This window comes from Sinohyriopsis cumingii, chromosome 6 (genome assembly GCF_028554795.1).
Source record: "Sinohyriopsis cumingii isolate HCF-2022 chromosome 6, ASM2855479v2, whole genome shotgun sequence".
Lineage (NCBI taxonomy): Eukaryota > Metazoa > Mollusca > Bivalvia > Unionida > Unionidae > Sinohyriopsis > Sinohyriopsis cumingii.
The window spans coordinates 7,426,406-7,442,973 of record NC_142966.1 but is presented as its reverse complement, the minus strand read 5'-3'; the positions used below and the strand labels follow the sequence as shown (position 1 = coordinate 7,442,973).

Here is a 16,568-nt window from a genome sequence, read left to right as displayed (position 1 = left end):
CGCAAACCATCTAATTACTTACTGTTACTTGCTTCATATTTTATATTTCCTCTGTGAAGTTATAAATGAAAATTCAAACTTTGTTATCATTTGCAAATTTAGGAGTTGTATCAGTTATTAAATAACCGGGTAGATTGATCTATGTTTTAACCTATTTTGACATCTATCACAGAAGTCATGTATATCGATATGTTATGTGAGTTATTGGATTCCTGAATTAGCCTTGGTAAACCGTCTACTCATTGCATGTGTGAGTGAAATATTTCCAGACACATCTATCTGTTAGAGCTTTCTGGATCGTTTCGTGCGTGAAAACGTTGTATATGGCAGTTTTCGTTTTTAGTTTATTCCAATGCGAATTTTTAAAAGACATATATCATTTCCAAGTTTGTATTTGTATCCATCGTTGTATGTTTCATATACGTGCATGTCAACAATGTTTGCTCGCACAGTTCATACACATTAGTAACATAGACCCTTCTATAAGGAGATCGTTTCTTTGTTCGTTTGATAACTACTTTAATTTCAGCATATTTTACGTTACGGTTGTCGTGTTTAATTTTGTTTCTACAGTTTATAAAGATTTGTACAAGTCACTGGACTTTCTGAATTACAGTGTATATGTTTAAAATAATGCTATTGTCTTTAGACGTGATGTCTAAGTCAACATTAGTACCTGCATTTTAAGCAATTTGCAACTATTTGTTAAAATGTATGAATGATTACAGATAAAGTGCAAAGTTTCCTAATGCAATGAGGTGTATATTTTTTTTTTTAAAACAGCCCAGCTATTTCATATACACTTACCATATGTTTGGATGAATCTAACTGCGCTTTACATAAAGTATGCCTCTTTTTTAAATCATTCGTTGGATAATGACATTGTAAAGTTAATAAAATATTCTAGTTGTTCCGTTCATTAACCTTTATTTGTGTATTTAGCCATAACTTTTATTAATAATATTTGCGCTCTCATTAGTAAGATGCATGAGAGATTTGCACTATCTAACTGAAACTTCAGTACTAAGAAAAGACATTGTGATATGTTTCTTATTTTCAATTATGTTGGATGCAGCGACTGATAGCTTTGTGCCAGGTTCGAATGTATTTTTAATTTTTTTAATTTTTATCTGTTTTATTTTTGGGGTGGAGTCTTTTTATGCTTTGGAATTAAAGTGGGTTTATGAGCGCACTATAGTAAGTCAGATAATAGATATTGCATTTGAATTGTAATCGATCAGTTATAATTTGATTGTTGTGAGTGGATACAGATTAGTTAAAACAACTCTTTACTGTTTTAAATGTATTGAATGCTCCAGAATTCTTCTCAGCTATCTATTTATTCACACATTTTTATACCAAATATTTCAAGCCTTCGTAACACTTCATTGCGTAAAAGGAAGCTTGGTACTCATGCCGGTATTTTTTTTTGTATAAAAAAAAAAATACACGTCGCCATGAAGGTCCTAATTTTTTTGTGGCTTCCTCGGGTTTGTCTCCCTCGAAAATTCAATTCACGCCAACATCAATGTCGTGCAGAAATTGTAACAAAAGTACTAATGATTTGTAAAGTACCTAAGTTCTTAAAAGGAAATCGTATGTATTGCATGAACATATCCGTTAAAAAAGCTCAAGTTTCCTACATTTCGAAAGAGAAATAAAACATAAAAAATCGTGTCACATAAATATGTCATTTGTTAACAAAAGTATAAACATTATATAGTTTATAGTAAATGAAAAACATATAAATAAAATGTTTCGTTTGAAATAATAAATGATATGTTTTGAGGTCACACAATGTAACATGCAATAAACAGAAAAAACAAAGCAAGACATGTGAAAATATTTGTTATTAAAAATCATACCATACTATATTAGTTGTGACGGATAAGTGTCTTTTCAGCTTAGAAAAAAAATGATAATTCAAAGGTGTTACCCCCACCCCCACAAACATATACAAAGCTCTGTCGCATGTGCTTGTATCAGCTGAATGCAAAGAATAAACACAATTTTGAGGTAAGAAATGCAAAGAGCACGCAACGATATAGTTAAATATAAATAAAGATTCTGATTTTGCTCCTCTATTTCAGCCAACTCTGAAGATATAATAGTCAATCGGCAACGTCTTAACCTGAAGGTTGCAGCAGGAATTGGTACGAAATAGGAAAGGTTGGGTCATATCAATAAAATGGCATCCTCGACGCAAGAAATGTAAGATATAGAGGGGAGATTATAAAGAAACCCTTTAAAAGTTTGTATGAGCCAGGAATCTTGTATTAGCCAATCACATAAGACATTATTGGAATGGTCATCTTTGACTAGCTGACACCACATGCTCAAACTGAAGTTCAGATTTTTTTCAAAGCCTGATGATAGTCGTACACATTAACATAGATAGATAGATAGATAGATAGATAGATAGATAGATAGATAGCAGCAGAGAGGGCGATCAGACCACTTTAGGGAATGGTCACCCTTGTTTTTAGACCCAAAAAAATAGTGACCCTTCATAGAGGTCAATACCACGTCTACGATTATTGTTTGTCCCAAACAGAATTGTAGACGAGCCCTCTCTGCTGCTTGCATCAGAAAAACCAGGGTTTTTCTGCTGCGTTGCTGTTTGAGTGATTCGAGTACACACAGAAACATCATCATGAAAAATAATTCACGAGAAGACCGCGTGGAAACAAAATAACGTTTAATTGGCGCTGGGGAAACATATCACAAGGAAACAAAATAACGTTTAATTGGCGCTGGGGAAACAAATTACACGGAAACAAAATAATCTAACAATCGGCGCGGGAACAAAATAATGTTGAACTGGCGCGGGGGAAATAAATCACATGGAAACAAAATAATCTCACATCAAAACAAAGGTCAGATTAATAATCTGCAATCATCATCGCAGAGTTGACAACAAATCTAACGCTGGGTATCAGATTATTGATTAACCCTCACCCTTGATGTCATCATTGTATGTGGCGAAAGTGACACATTCCTTATAAATATATTGATTGTGTCACTTTCGCCAGTCATCATGCGGGAAACATCCGCGCGGAAGAAAAACAATTATTTTGTCTTACCAAGTGTGAGGAAAGTGGCACATTCCTTATAATAATACTGTTTGTGCCACTTTCCTCAGTCATCATGTCATGAATCACGACGATAAGAACTCCTCCAACGATGGCATTGGTTTATTTGTTCTTGTTCGATATTCGACAAGCAATCTGTATCTTGTTACGCAGCATTCTATACACAACGGAATTTTACCACGAACTCCACGAGAGCAGCTAATACAACTTTGAGGTCCACATGAGCCGTTATTTCGGTAAATTTTCATGTGCTCACCACAAAAATTACTTCTACAATTGTTTCCGCATATTTCGGTTGACCCCTGAGGAAGCCAAGCGCATTTGTTGACCATCTTATATTTAATATCTTTATTTATTTAATTGGTGATTAAAAAAACAATCAATTAGATATATGGATATTAATTATAAATGACAGCAAAAAATTGTTTGGCAGGAGATATTTGTGACGCGACTAAGACAACCGGTATATCTATTACGGGCAAATCTTCAAAAGAAGAAATTAACTATTTATGTCTCGAGAACGATCCGACGTTTACGCTAGACACGCTATTCGATAACATTACCAACGAAGACGCGCGTGTGTTATCTAGAAGAAGTTATTTCATGTTGCGCGATTATTATAATATTTTCTCCGTCTCAACGTTAGATGAATCTATTTCAGTACAAACTAAAGAAGAAGCAATTCAGGCGCTTCAATCTGAATGTAAATCAACATATCATCTGCCCGGTATCATCATACAACACTTTAAAAGCTTTTACATATTCCCGTCCGACGAAGACTTTGAATCAGTCGCGGATAAGTTTTTAGGGTATCATCCGTTACTGAGATTATACCGAAATTCAGATTGAGATATCCTGTATTCGACATCGACTCGTTCTTCAAGCAGCACAAAGAACATATCAATTACGGAGATGTCGCGGGGACAACAAAAGATTCTGATGAAAAATTAACTCACGAGGAGATTATTGATTATTTTTCACAATTATGCAACTGCTACCGCGATAAGATCTTTTTATTCACAACAACACATGGATATCATGTGCTATGTAAATGTGAACCCGTATCGTTCGATGATCAGATAGAATTAATTAACAGCGCCGGTAAGGATAATCCAACATGGAAGTTAGATAAACAAGCTGGACTACACAGTATCAAATTGTCCGGGACAAAATCGAATAAAATCAATTCCGTTTGTAAAAGATTAATATCAGGACAAATCACAACCGCGCGAGATCTGCTCGTTTGTCCTACGTCAATCCAACCACGCGAAATAGAATATATCAAACCACACGAAGATCTCAATAACATCATCGACGCCGGCATCAACGAGGAGGATTTCGTTCAGATAACGATGGCGCTGACAGGCGAACCAGACAATCTGTTAGGAACAATATCTGGCACAAGAAACCGTTATAACGTGCGACGTCGGCCTGGACACTTTTGCAATATCTGCCAACGACAGCATGGCATTAGTATTCATGGTCACGTAGAATTAAAATGCAATAATTGTATTGTCATCGTTGATATTTATCGTTATGTAATTATCTGCCCAAGCTCGATGAAAGAGAAAATAATCATAGAACGCTGATTCTGGATTCTCGTGTTTATTTTTATTCCACAGCTCGTATAATCGCGTATATCCTATGTTATATTTATCAGCTATGCTCTTAATCTGAATCACATAATAGTGTTGAATCACATGATAGTGTCAAATCGGCCGTTGAATCACATGATACTCAGTGAAGTATGAATCACATAATGCCAGATCGGCCGTTGAATCAAATGATAATATTTCAATGAAATATGAATCACATAATGTCAGATCGGCCGTTGAATCACATAATAATGTTGAATCACAGAGTAAAGTATGAATCACATGATAATATTTCAGTATAATCTGAATCACATAATAGTGTGAAATCGGCCGTTGAATCACAGAGTAAAGTATGAATCACATAATAATGTTGAATCACACAATGTCTGATTCGCGGGTCGACTTAATTATAATAATATCAGGTGTTTTGCCAAGAATGTCATCGATCGTTAAATCCAGATCAATCATCGCACTGAAATAATTAGGATATTTCATCACAGCACCGTAATAATATACGTAGATCATCGCTATTTGTTATTTGTTTCAAATTTGACACGCACGCTGGTAGGTTCTGATATTTGATGGTTGAAGTCTGATATTATTAATATTATGAGAGTTCAACCATGACCGTGAAAGGTCCGATGACGTCATCGAAGATGTTTAATTGTGATTGAAGTATCATAGTTATGAGGTTAGATTGATGACGTCATCGAAGATGTTAAATATATTTATGGTGTGGTTGAACTCTCATATTCCTATAATATAATATATTTATGAGAGTTCAACCATGACGTAGTGTGAGAAAAAATAATTATTTTCTTTTGTTTTTATGAAATCATCCCTGAGGATCAAATCCATTAATGTTCCATACAATTTCAGATGTTCTTTGATCCAGAAATGAATCTCCCTAATGATCAGCGAAAAAAGGCCCCTCGGATTATCATTAAAGATATTTATTTCACATCATCTTGTGTGTGTCGCAAGTGGTACATTCCTAATATTGTTTTTGCTACTTTTCATAATCACATTAAAAATATTTATTTAACATCATCTTGTGTGTGTCGCAAGTGGCTTTTTCCTATATATATATTATTTGTGCCACTTGCGACAATCGTCGGATTATTGTTCTTGCTCTTCGTATCGGCTAAACCATCTGTTTATAATCCAAATGTGGTACTTCAACCATCTGGTATGATCATCGATGATATTGATATCATTACCACCAAAATAACCTTCTTCGTGGGTTAGCGTGTTTTTCCATGTATCATTGTTAATAAAATCTGATTCGGGCCAACTAATATTAGGTGATGTGGTTGAAGTCCCATATTTCTTAATAATATAATATATTTATGGGAGTTCAACCATCAAACACACATGATATTAGGTGATAGGGGAAGTCCCATATTTCTTGATAATATAATATATTTATGGGAGTTCAACCATCAAACACACATGATATTAGGTGATGGGGGAAGTCCCATATTTTCTTAATAATATAATATATTTATGGGAGTTCCCCCCATGATTGATGTAATGTTTTTTTGTGTTTTAACTCATCCTTGAGGATCAAATAATTTGAACCACCCATTGATGTTCCACACATGAAATTTTAACATCTCAGATGCTTTATCGATTATTCTGACATCGCTACCTGCTATTCCAGTTTGATCCAGAACTGAATTTCCCCAATGATCGTGGGTTATAAAGTCTGACTCAGGCCAGTCAGGGTATTGTAGTATGAAATTATTTCTATCAGAATGATGATCACCATATGATGTTAATGTCGCACCGAACACCTTGTAAATTAATTTGATCTTCTCGATGATATTTTTCACCGTAATTGTTCTTGAATAAATCCTCGTATCAGGTAGAATGTCATTCCAGTATTTTATAATTTTATTGTACTTGGCCAACTGGTCAGGATCGTCTATCATCGTTTCGATGTACGTCTTAAAGTCTGACCGTGACACGATTATATTTTGTTGTGCAACGTCGTCAGGTACCACGTCAGGTAAATTCAGTGTCGTTGGTAAATCTCGGATCATGTCGATCTTTTCCCGTGGTGAGATTTTATCTGATCTGTATTTTGTGCTGTTTATAGATGTTCCGTTGTTGTGTTTATCAACGACGACTTGCTGGGCTAATAATAAATTTCTGGATCTTTTATGCAGCGATTCTATTTCTTCCGCGGTTAATTTATCGACATCAGTCTGAAATATGTAATTCAGATATTTCTTCTTGGCCACGTATGGCGGTAAGTTATCGTCGGGATCGTACCGATGATAAAGTTCTTTAGGTCGTTCCATGATATCGTCGTTGGTTTTAATCTCAACTTCAGAATATTTAATCCGCTCTCCGATAGTTGTACTAAGAAAATTATCAATAACACCATCACCACGCTGGATCTTTATTTGTTGTTTGGCCATGAACGTTTCATAATCATCTGGGGGTTTCTTGATTATTTCGTATCCGGAGTTAGCCATTGACGTCATCAGTTTATGTGTGAAGAATTTCTTAGAAAGATTCTCCTCGATGATCTCGACGAGAAAATTCAGTCCATAATCGTTATGAAGCTCGTCCGCTGATGGTGATCTCGTTGGTCTGTTTTCACGAGATACTATTAACTTTCTTAGGTCTGCCGTTGTCAGGGGTAGATTTTTGTTACAATTGCGTCTCATCGACGAGTAGTGTATCTCATTGACACACCTGAATCTGTGAAGCGCTTGTTTAGTTGCTTCTGTTGATCCTATTTCGTATGAGAAACAGAATAACGTCTTGAAATCTTCATCAACGATACTCACACCAGCTTCTAGTGTGTGGTTAAATATTACACCATTATAGTCGTTAAACGCGTTATTGATGTCAGCGAAATCTTTCGCCTTTTCTTCTGGATCGGTATCTGCGTGGTAGTATTTCACACGATAACCGCGTGATTGAAGTAATCTAGCTAACCCTTCCACGGAATATTCTGTGTTGCATTTATTATGTGTAAATATAGCAACTTTTTCTGTCTTTATTTTTTCCAATAATAATTCCAGATTGTCCTTGTGGGAATTTTCCAGGATGAATTTCTTGTCATGATCTGGTTTATACTCGTTCTTGACGAATTTCATATTTGGTCGTATTAATTTAAGGATTTTAGCGTCATCATCGTTAATATCGGCATCAAGAACAATTACACGACCGGCGGTGTTTATCAACGACAATAAACTCGAATAATATTTTTTGTATTTATTAATTTGCTAAATATTTGCCGTCGAATTCCGTCGATGATTAACATATCCACGTTGCCGCTAACCCTACATAATGATTCAACTTGTACTATTACTTTTCTGTTACCGCTGATAACAATCTCGCCTGTAATATCTCGATAGGACTCGATATGATAATCTGATTTTATTTTCTTTATCAATGATTTTCTATAGCTACCATAAACAACAGATTGATGTGGTTTTATCGACCTCCATGCTGCTTCTGTCTTACCTAACCCACAGGCCGAACCATCGACGTAGTCACCGACGATAATTTCACATCCCGTACCGGATTCGTGCTGCGGTTTATTTGTGTAACTATAATCTGGTGTTACTGACGCAGAATAAATTTTCGTTGGATTATAATTATGTTGCAACAAGTATTTGATATATCTAACGTCTTGATGTTGTTGTGGTAATTTCTCAGCGATGTCGGTTAGTACTGGATTATTAATTTTCTTTCCCGATGAAAGATCGTTAATCTCATTTGAGATAGACCTGTCTCCACGTTCTATGATTATTTTCTCTTTCATCGAACTTGGGCAGATAATTACATAACGATAAATATCAACGATAACGACACAATTATTGCATTTTAATTCTACGTGACCATGAATACTAATGCCATGCTGTCGTTGGCAGATATTGCAAAAGTGTCCAGGCCGACGTCGCACGTTATAACAGTTTATTGTGCCAGATATTGTTTCTAACAGATTGTCTGGTTCGCCTGTCAGCGCCATCGTTATCTGAACGAAATCCTCCTCGTTGATGCCGACGTCGATGATGTTATTGAGATCTTCGTGTGGTTTGATATATTCTATTTCGCGTGGTTGGATTGACGTAGGACAAACGAGCAGATCTCGCGCGGTTGTGATTTGTCCTGATATTAATCTTTTACAAACGGAACTGATTTTATTCGATTTTGTCCCGGACAATTTGATACTGTGTAGTCCAGCTTGTTTATCTAACTTCCATGTTGGATTATCCTTACCGGCGCTGTTAATTAATTCTATCTGATCATCGAACGATACGGGTTCACATTTACATAGCACATAATATCCATGTGTTGTTGTGAATAAAAAGATCTTATCGCGGTCGCAGTTGCATAATTGTGAAAAATAATCAATAATCTCCTCGTGAGTTAATTTTTCATCAGAATATTTTGTTGTCCCCGCGACATCTCCGTAATTGATATGTTCTTTGTGCTGCTTGAAGAACGAGTCGATGTCGAATACAGGATATCTCAATCTGAATTTCGGTATAATCTCAGTAACGGATGATACCCTAAAAACTTATCCGCGACTGATTCAAAGTCTTCGTCGGACGGAAATATGTAAAAGCTTTTAAAGTGTTGTATGATGATACCGGGCAGATGATATGTTGATTTACATTCAGATTGAAGCGCCTGAATTGCTTCTTCTTTAGTTTGTACTGAAATAGATTCATCTAACGTTGAGACGGAGAAAATATTATAATAATCGCGCAACATGAAATAACTTCTTCTAGATAACACACGCGCGTCTTCGTTGGTAATGTTATCGAATAGCGTGTCTAGCGTAAACGTCGGATCGTTCTCGAGACATAAATAGTTAATTTCTTCTTTTGAAGATTTGCCCGTAATAGATATACCGGTTGTCTTAGTCGCGTCACAAATATCTCCTGCCAAACAATTTTTTGCTGTCATTTATAATCAATATCCATATATCTAATTGATTGTTTTTTTAATCACCAATTAAATAAATAAAGATATTAAATATAAGATGGTCAACAAATGCGCTTGGCTTTCTCAGAGGTCAACCGAAATATGCGGAAAAAATTGTAGAAGTAATTTTTGTGGTGAGCACATGAAAATTTACCGAAATAACGGCTGATGTGGACCTCGGAGTTGTATTAGCTGCTCTCGTGGAGTTCGTGGTAAAATTCCGTTGTGTATAGAATGCTGCGTAACAAGATACAGATTGCTTGTCGAATATCGAACAAGAACAAATAAACCAATACCATCGTTGGAGGAGTTCTTATCGTCGTGATTCAGGACATGTTGACTGAGGAAAGTGGCACAAACAGTATTATTATAAGGAATGTGCCACTTTCCTCACACTTGGTAAGACAAAATAATTGTTTTTCTTTCGCGCGGATGTTTCCCGCATGATGACTGGCGAAAGTGACACAATCAATATATTTATAGGAATGTGTCACTTTCGCCACATACAATGATGACATCAAGGGTGAGGGTTAATCAATAATCTGATACCCAGCGTTAGATTTGTTGTCAACTCTGCGATGATGATTGCAGATTATTAATCTGACCTTTGTTTTGATGTGAGATTATTTTGTTTCCATGTGATTTATTTCCCCCGCGCCAGTTCAACATTATTTTGTTCCCGCGCCGATTGTTAGATTATTTTGTTTCCGTGTAATTTGTTTCCCCAGCGCCAATTAAACGTTATTTTGTTTCCTTGTGATATGTTTCCCCAGCGCCAATTAAACGTTATTTTGTTTCCACGCGGTCTTCTCGTGAATTATTTTTCATGATGATGTTTCTGTGTGTACTCGAATCACTCAAACAGCAACGCAGCAGAAAAACCCTGGATTTTCTGATGCAAGCAGCAGAGAGGGCTCGTCTACAATTCTGTTTGGGACAAACAATAATCGTAGACGTGGTATTGACCTCTATGAAGGGTCACTATTTTTTTTTTGTCTAAAAACAAGGGTGACCATTCCCTAAAGTGGTCTGATCGCCCTCTCTGCTGCTTAGATAGATAGATAGATAGTCAGATAGATAGATAGATTAAAATTAATATGGCCCTTAAAGTATTTGTTATAAGACAATTTGATATATCAATACGGTTGTGATCCGTATTAATACACATATATAAATCATGTATTAAATAATGTTTCAGCAGTAGGTTATCGCTTCTATATTCTATAACTTTAAGATGAATTTACACACTGAATAAACATTGCGATGTTATAAAATAACGACCAAAATATTAATAGTCCCCGTCTTCTAAACCAGTTATACATGGTACACAGTGTTATCGAAATTCTATTTGATCTCTCTCTCTCTCTCTCTCTCTCACTCTCTCTCTCTCTCTCTCTCTCTCTCACACACACACACACACACACACCCTTTCGTGCCAACAAGTAAACAGATACATCGACAGCTGTATGTTGCAGTCTTAAAATGACTACAAGTATATGTATATTAAAGTTTGATATGTGTATAAATATCATAATGAAGTACATACTATAAAAAACACTGGAGTATACGCATTTGGTTATAATGCCCCGTTATGAGGAATTCTTAGATTTTTGTGATTACGTGTGTGGTTATTGGAATTCGGTGCAATAGAGGTATGGGGACGTCCATTAATTATGTCAACAATTTTTTGGCAATTTTTTAACTCCCCCCCCCCCCTTCCCCTTGTCAACAACTGTCAAACTTTCAGTGACCTCCCTAATAAAATTATACCCACCCACCCACCCACCCGACAAACTAACAATATTTTATACGGCTGGCTTTTATGCTAAAATTAGAATTATGGAAATTAAAAGGTCTACAAATAAATTTTAATGTATTTTTTTTTTACTTGTTTAACAGATTTCAAATTGACTATAACACTTTGAATTCATGAGAAACTCGAGAGTTTATATTCTAGCTTCTATCATCTTCCCGTGGGGAAGCCAAATGTTCCTCAATTGTTATAACGGGCATAGTGGCTGATTCATTAATTTCTTGTGGAACCGATACACCCGACAAGTCAACATCATCTTCATCTAACCATTCTGCGCTTAACATCTCTCCATGAGCAATAATTGCCATCAGCTCTCTCTCTCTCTGTCTTTTGGCACCCACTCGTATTGGCCGAATTCTTTGCGGTTGAGGAGCATGTAGTAATTGCCTAGGCTCAAGATCGCGTTTTCGGTGCTGTTGAACATGCTTCTTCAGCATGACTTGTGAAGCAACATAGAGGTGACAGATTTTGCAGATCCGTTCAAGCAACGACAACTGAATGGAAGGACAATATAGATCATATGGAAGAATTTTGAATGCCTTTGCTGATCGAGGTAGCATGTTATCAACTTTCAAAAGACTGATTGAAGAAAAGAGATGGAAATCTGTGCAAGTCTCTCTCAGATGCATCTGGTGCTTTAAGGCCTGTCTACAGTCTACAGTCTACATTGAATAAAAAAAAAATATGCAAGACTATGACTTCCTTGGCAAGAGCTCAACCGGTTTAGGATTAAAATGGTGGGCTGTTGACGGGCGAGCGTGTGCCATACCAACGCACCGACTAATTTAATATTTTTTGATTTATTAAATTTATTGTAAAAAAATAACATTGTTGACGTCAATTTATCTTGAACTCCCCCTCCCCCATGACAACAATTGTCAAACTTCTTCAAACCCCCTCCCCTTATTTTGTTGACATAATTAATGGACGACCCCTATTCCTTAGCCCGAAATAATTAGCTAATTACTAGGAGCAAACGTCACGCAGTAATGTGTTAGTGAGTTTCAATTATGCCATGGTTCACTAGTAGTGAATTCAGGTCAAAATCGCATGAGTGTCCCTGTCGTACCATAGTCCATATTAAATTCTAGTGGTATACATTGCTGGTATGACCTCAGTGGCAGTATTTACTGTAGGAAACCGGTAAATAACACAATGTAATCAATAGGTAGGGACTCGGCAGATACCGTTTATGTCACCATGGTGGCAAATGTGGTGCAGTTGTACTGGCACAATGTGCCTGAAAACCATGAATTGACTGGCCTAAGGTGGCGTAGTTAAGCTAATTCCTCGTGCTAAGGGTTAGTTGTATGGTTGCTACGACGTGAACTGCTGGCGGTACGGAAACTTAACAAAGAGAAACCATGCAGATGTGCGGTTGATAGATATCTGGCAGATTGTGAGATCTGTGGTCTTGCATTGATTATAGCAAAAGTTATGTATATAACGGACACGTTGGGCTTGCTAATTTACAACTGAAGTTGTATGGAAGTCTTTAGAAATTTGGGGTAAACTTATGACTTCTAGCTTGAATCGCGCCAGGGTTTGACACCGCTCGGTCAAGTAAAGACCCCTGGCTTGTAACAAAACCTTTCTACCCAGGCACGCGGGATTTAAGATTGGCTAATGATTCTGTGGATATTGTTTGGAACGTTCATTAGTACCCTTTTTATTATATACTTTTCTTGCTTTTTTTCTACCTAAGGCTGAATAATAAAGGGAACACACACAAACAGACAGAGCAACCTTTCAACTTATTAGCATACCGCGCACTCTTACATTAGTTTTAAAACACAAACTCATTTTGTTCTACTTAAAATTTAAATTGCAGTAGATTTTAAATATTGTTAAGATTTCCGTTGCTCCAAATGTAACCATGCGATCAAGCCGAGCTAGACTCATTTCTGTTTAAACTATACTGAGAACGGCTTGGATAAATAGAATAACGTAAAATATAACAAATGTAAATGCTGAAACAGAAAGCATACACAGTGCAAGCCTTTAAAATAAATAAAACGGTAAAACAATTACTTCCTAAGTCTGCGTGTCTCGTTTGTATTCGTTGCTTCACTCAATAGCGCTCTTCTCTGTAAACTTAACTTAAAGATTTTTTTGTTGCTATAATTTATTCAACATTCGTATTAATAACATAATAATTTTCATTAGGAAGCAATGCAATTTATCTTTCGCACTGTTTTTGGGAAAGAACATTGCCATAAAAGTACAAACTAATTCGTACTGATATTACTAGCAAGTGACAAAAAGTACATCAGATAATTTGTGGAATTTAATAATGATAGGAATAATTATAGTGACAAGTTAGAAAAACGTAATGCTTTAATGTCTTCATATACTATAATAGCATGTGGAGCATATTCGATCACCAATAAAAGACTAGACAAGACTTTATTACAGTCTTCTTATAAAGTTTACAACATATGATTTATATAAGAAAATAATATTAATTTAGCGTGTGAAGTTAATACACAATGCTTAACAAGGGTTACAAACTTCTGAAAACACAATCCAAAACCCTACAAATATTTTTAAGAGCCGTGCGTAACTTGTAATTCTGAATTTATTATATTTATTAACGTTAGTCCTGTAAGTGAAAATTGAGGTATAAACTTTTGTCTTTCTTCATGAAAATAAGAACATTACAGAATATATCGATATTCCTCCCCTATTTCTTAAGACTGACACAGTTTGCAGTATATTTCGTTATAGGGAACATTAGCCTAGCTTCAAGTAGCCTGGGTTGTACTTGATGACATTTGTAACAGCGCATTGTACATCATAAAAAGAAATCTTTTCTCGACCATTTCAACAGACAATTGGCACCAAGATAGCAAAATATAGTATCTTACCGATGTGGTGACGAGTAGCAAAGTTGTTCTGACTGCAATTATCTCGTCTTGGATTACATCATCGACTTGGCACAGCAACAAGTTAACCATTGCTTGCTATGCAGCGTCGAAATATTATTGGATTAACCGTTGGTGATTATATGTAATTTGCCGTGGATCATATTGATAATCAACAAAACTCCTCGTCGTGGTAACTTCATCCTAACGTGTCTTGCCTGCAACCGACGTCGAGGCGCTAGCGTCTTATGCGCTGGCACCCTACGCCAGCACTTTAGGTGCTTGCGACCTTGCTGATATATGAGGAAACTGGTTATTCGCCTGTATCACTTGCAATTCTTCATCACAATCCCACGCGTGGGTGCTGTCTCTTGATCACAATCTCACGCGTGGGTATTGACTCTTTATCACAATCCCACGCGTAGGTGCAGACGCTTCAAGGTAATACAAATCGCCGGCACATTGCTGCGACGAGTCACATGTGAAATTGCGTGCATGGTCAAACTCCAGATATGATTAGTAACTCCTTTTGTTCCACCTTCTCCAGGTGCTTACATATATCTCACTACAGCGAGTCTGGCGCCTTCCAATATTGGTTCAAAGTGCTAATAGCGCCATACTGGTGTTACTATTGTTTTAAAACCCACAGCAGCTTTCATCGCCATCGCGTGCGTAACCTCAGTGTTCAAAGCGTCTACCACCACAGGGATTCCTGCGAATAATTCTCGTGATCATGCGTTTATTTGCATCAATATTTCATGCGTGTATTGGTGTCCAAATAATCGTTCCGCAAGTGTACGGTTAAATCGTTCAAGAATGGCTTGACCACGATAAACACCTACATGTCCCGGATACGTATCCTAGAAATTCTCGGCCTGGATCATCATGGAGCAGACTGGTCGAACTTAATGACCCTCTTGCATATTTTCTCCCAAACGCACCTTCGACCTCCGTGGCCCTTTTCAATATAAACGGTTCAGCTTCATTGTAGCGACTAGCTATATCGACGACGGTCAACGACTATTTGCATTTGCTGTCGAGTGGCAGAAACAAAATATGAGCCTGGTGAACTTCTTTCGACGTTCTGACGTAACCGCACACGTGTCATAATGCATGTCGCGCCAACCAATTCACGCACAGCTATCAACGTTAGCGGCACTCGCTAATTCGCAGTGAATTTCTATAACCACTATAACTATAATGAACCGATTCAATTATGACACTGCTAGTATTATAGTGTTAACACTCCAATATTTATTAAGATCCGACTTAATTGCCCCGCACTACTAATTTTGCTCGCATAGAGATTGTTATTAAACATCGTGCAAGACGTTGTCGCGCTGCTAGTAACTAATGGTATTTAATCATATAATACACGATTCGCTATGTGTTGCTGAGTTAAATGATGATTAAGATATTCAAGATCGTGGCTGTAACATGCACGGTCTATGTTGTTGACGGTTGTTCTCGCCATCAAAAAGAACGTTGCGTTGATCTAACTGGATATCCAGTCGAGTCCCAGGACCACGCGAATTATACCTTGGTAAAGGACTCTCTCATTGGTATTTCGCTCATGGTGGCGATATAACTGCCTTCTCTGAAGACAAAGCAATATAGCCACCTTATTTGGATTTGCTTGTCATAGATGTATATTGTTCTCGCGAATATACTCTTGTAGTTGCCTGCCGATTATTTCTCAGATTGGTAATGTGTGCGTCTACTGTGTACGTCTAACCATTGTATCGCAGATATAACGCGGGCAACAGTTCCCAGGATGCCATCAACTAAGTGACAGTAATCTGTTAGTGGTTGTACACGAGTGGATTCATACCTCACGCTGATCGAGGTAATCGACGTGCACAGCTACAACGGCTATTACTCGCAACAATGATACGGCTGTCTAGCAATATAATGGAATCCACAATTAATCAAAAGAGAGCATTTTCACTTGGTAGAGTAATTGCAAATACCACTCTAAGTGGTGTTTTCTTTTGGAGTGCAGTACTGACTCCTTGGGGTACTGCACTCCACCATTCTCAGGGAAATTAACCCCCCACCCCACCCCACCTTGCTCAAGCAAACTAAGCCTCTCACCAAGCTCAAGCGAACTGATTCACCGCACCATGCTTAAGAAACATAGATCATTTCGCCATGCTGAGGCAAACTAACCAACTAACCCGTCTGACCATGCCCAAGAAAACTAACCCCTTCATCATGTTGAGACAAACTAACCCCTCTCACCATGATCAAG

General features: G+C 37.0%; 1 protein-coding gene across 6 annotated transcripts in view; it reads left to right on the top strand.

The window, feature by feature from the left end:
- LOC149796328 (uncharacterized) overlaps window positions 1-16,568 on the top strand; it is a 90,711-nt gene that overhangs the window by 34,750 nt on the left and 39,393 nt on the right. For all 6 annotated transcript variants that reach the window (XM_089960995.1, XM_089960991.1, XM_089960996.1 and 3 more), the window contains one exon: window positions 2,091-2,211. In XM_089960995.1, coding sequence (XP_089817121.1) covers window positions 2,189-2,211 — 23 coding nt within the window. In that variant the 5' untranslated portion in view covers window positions 2,091-2,188. The remainder of the gene's footprint in view (window positions 1-2,090; window positions 2,212-16,568) is intronic.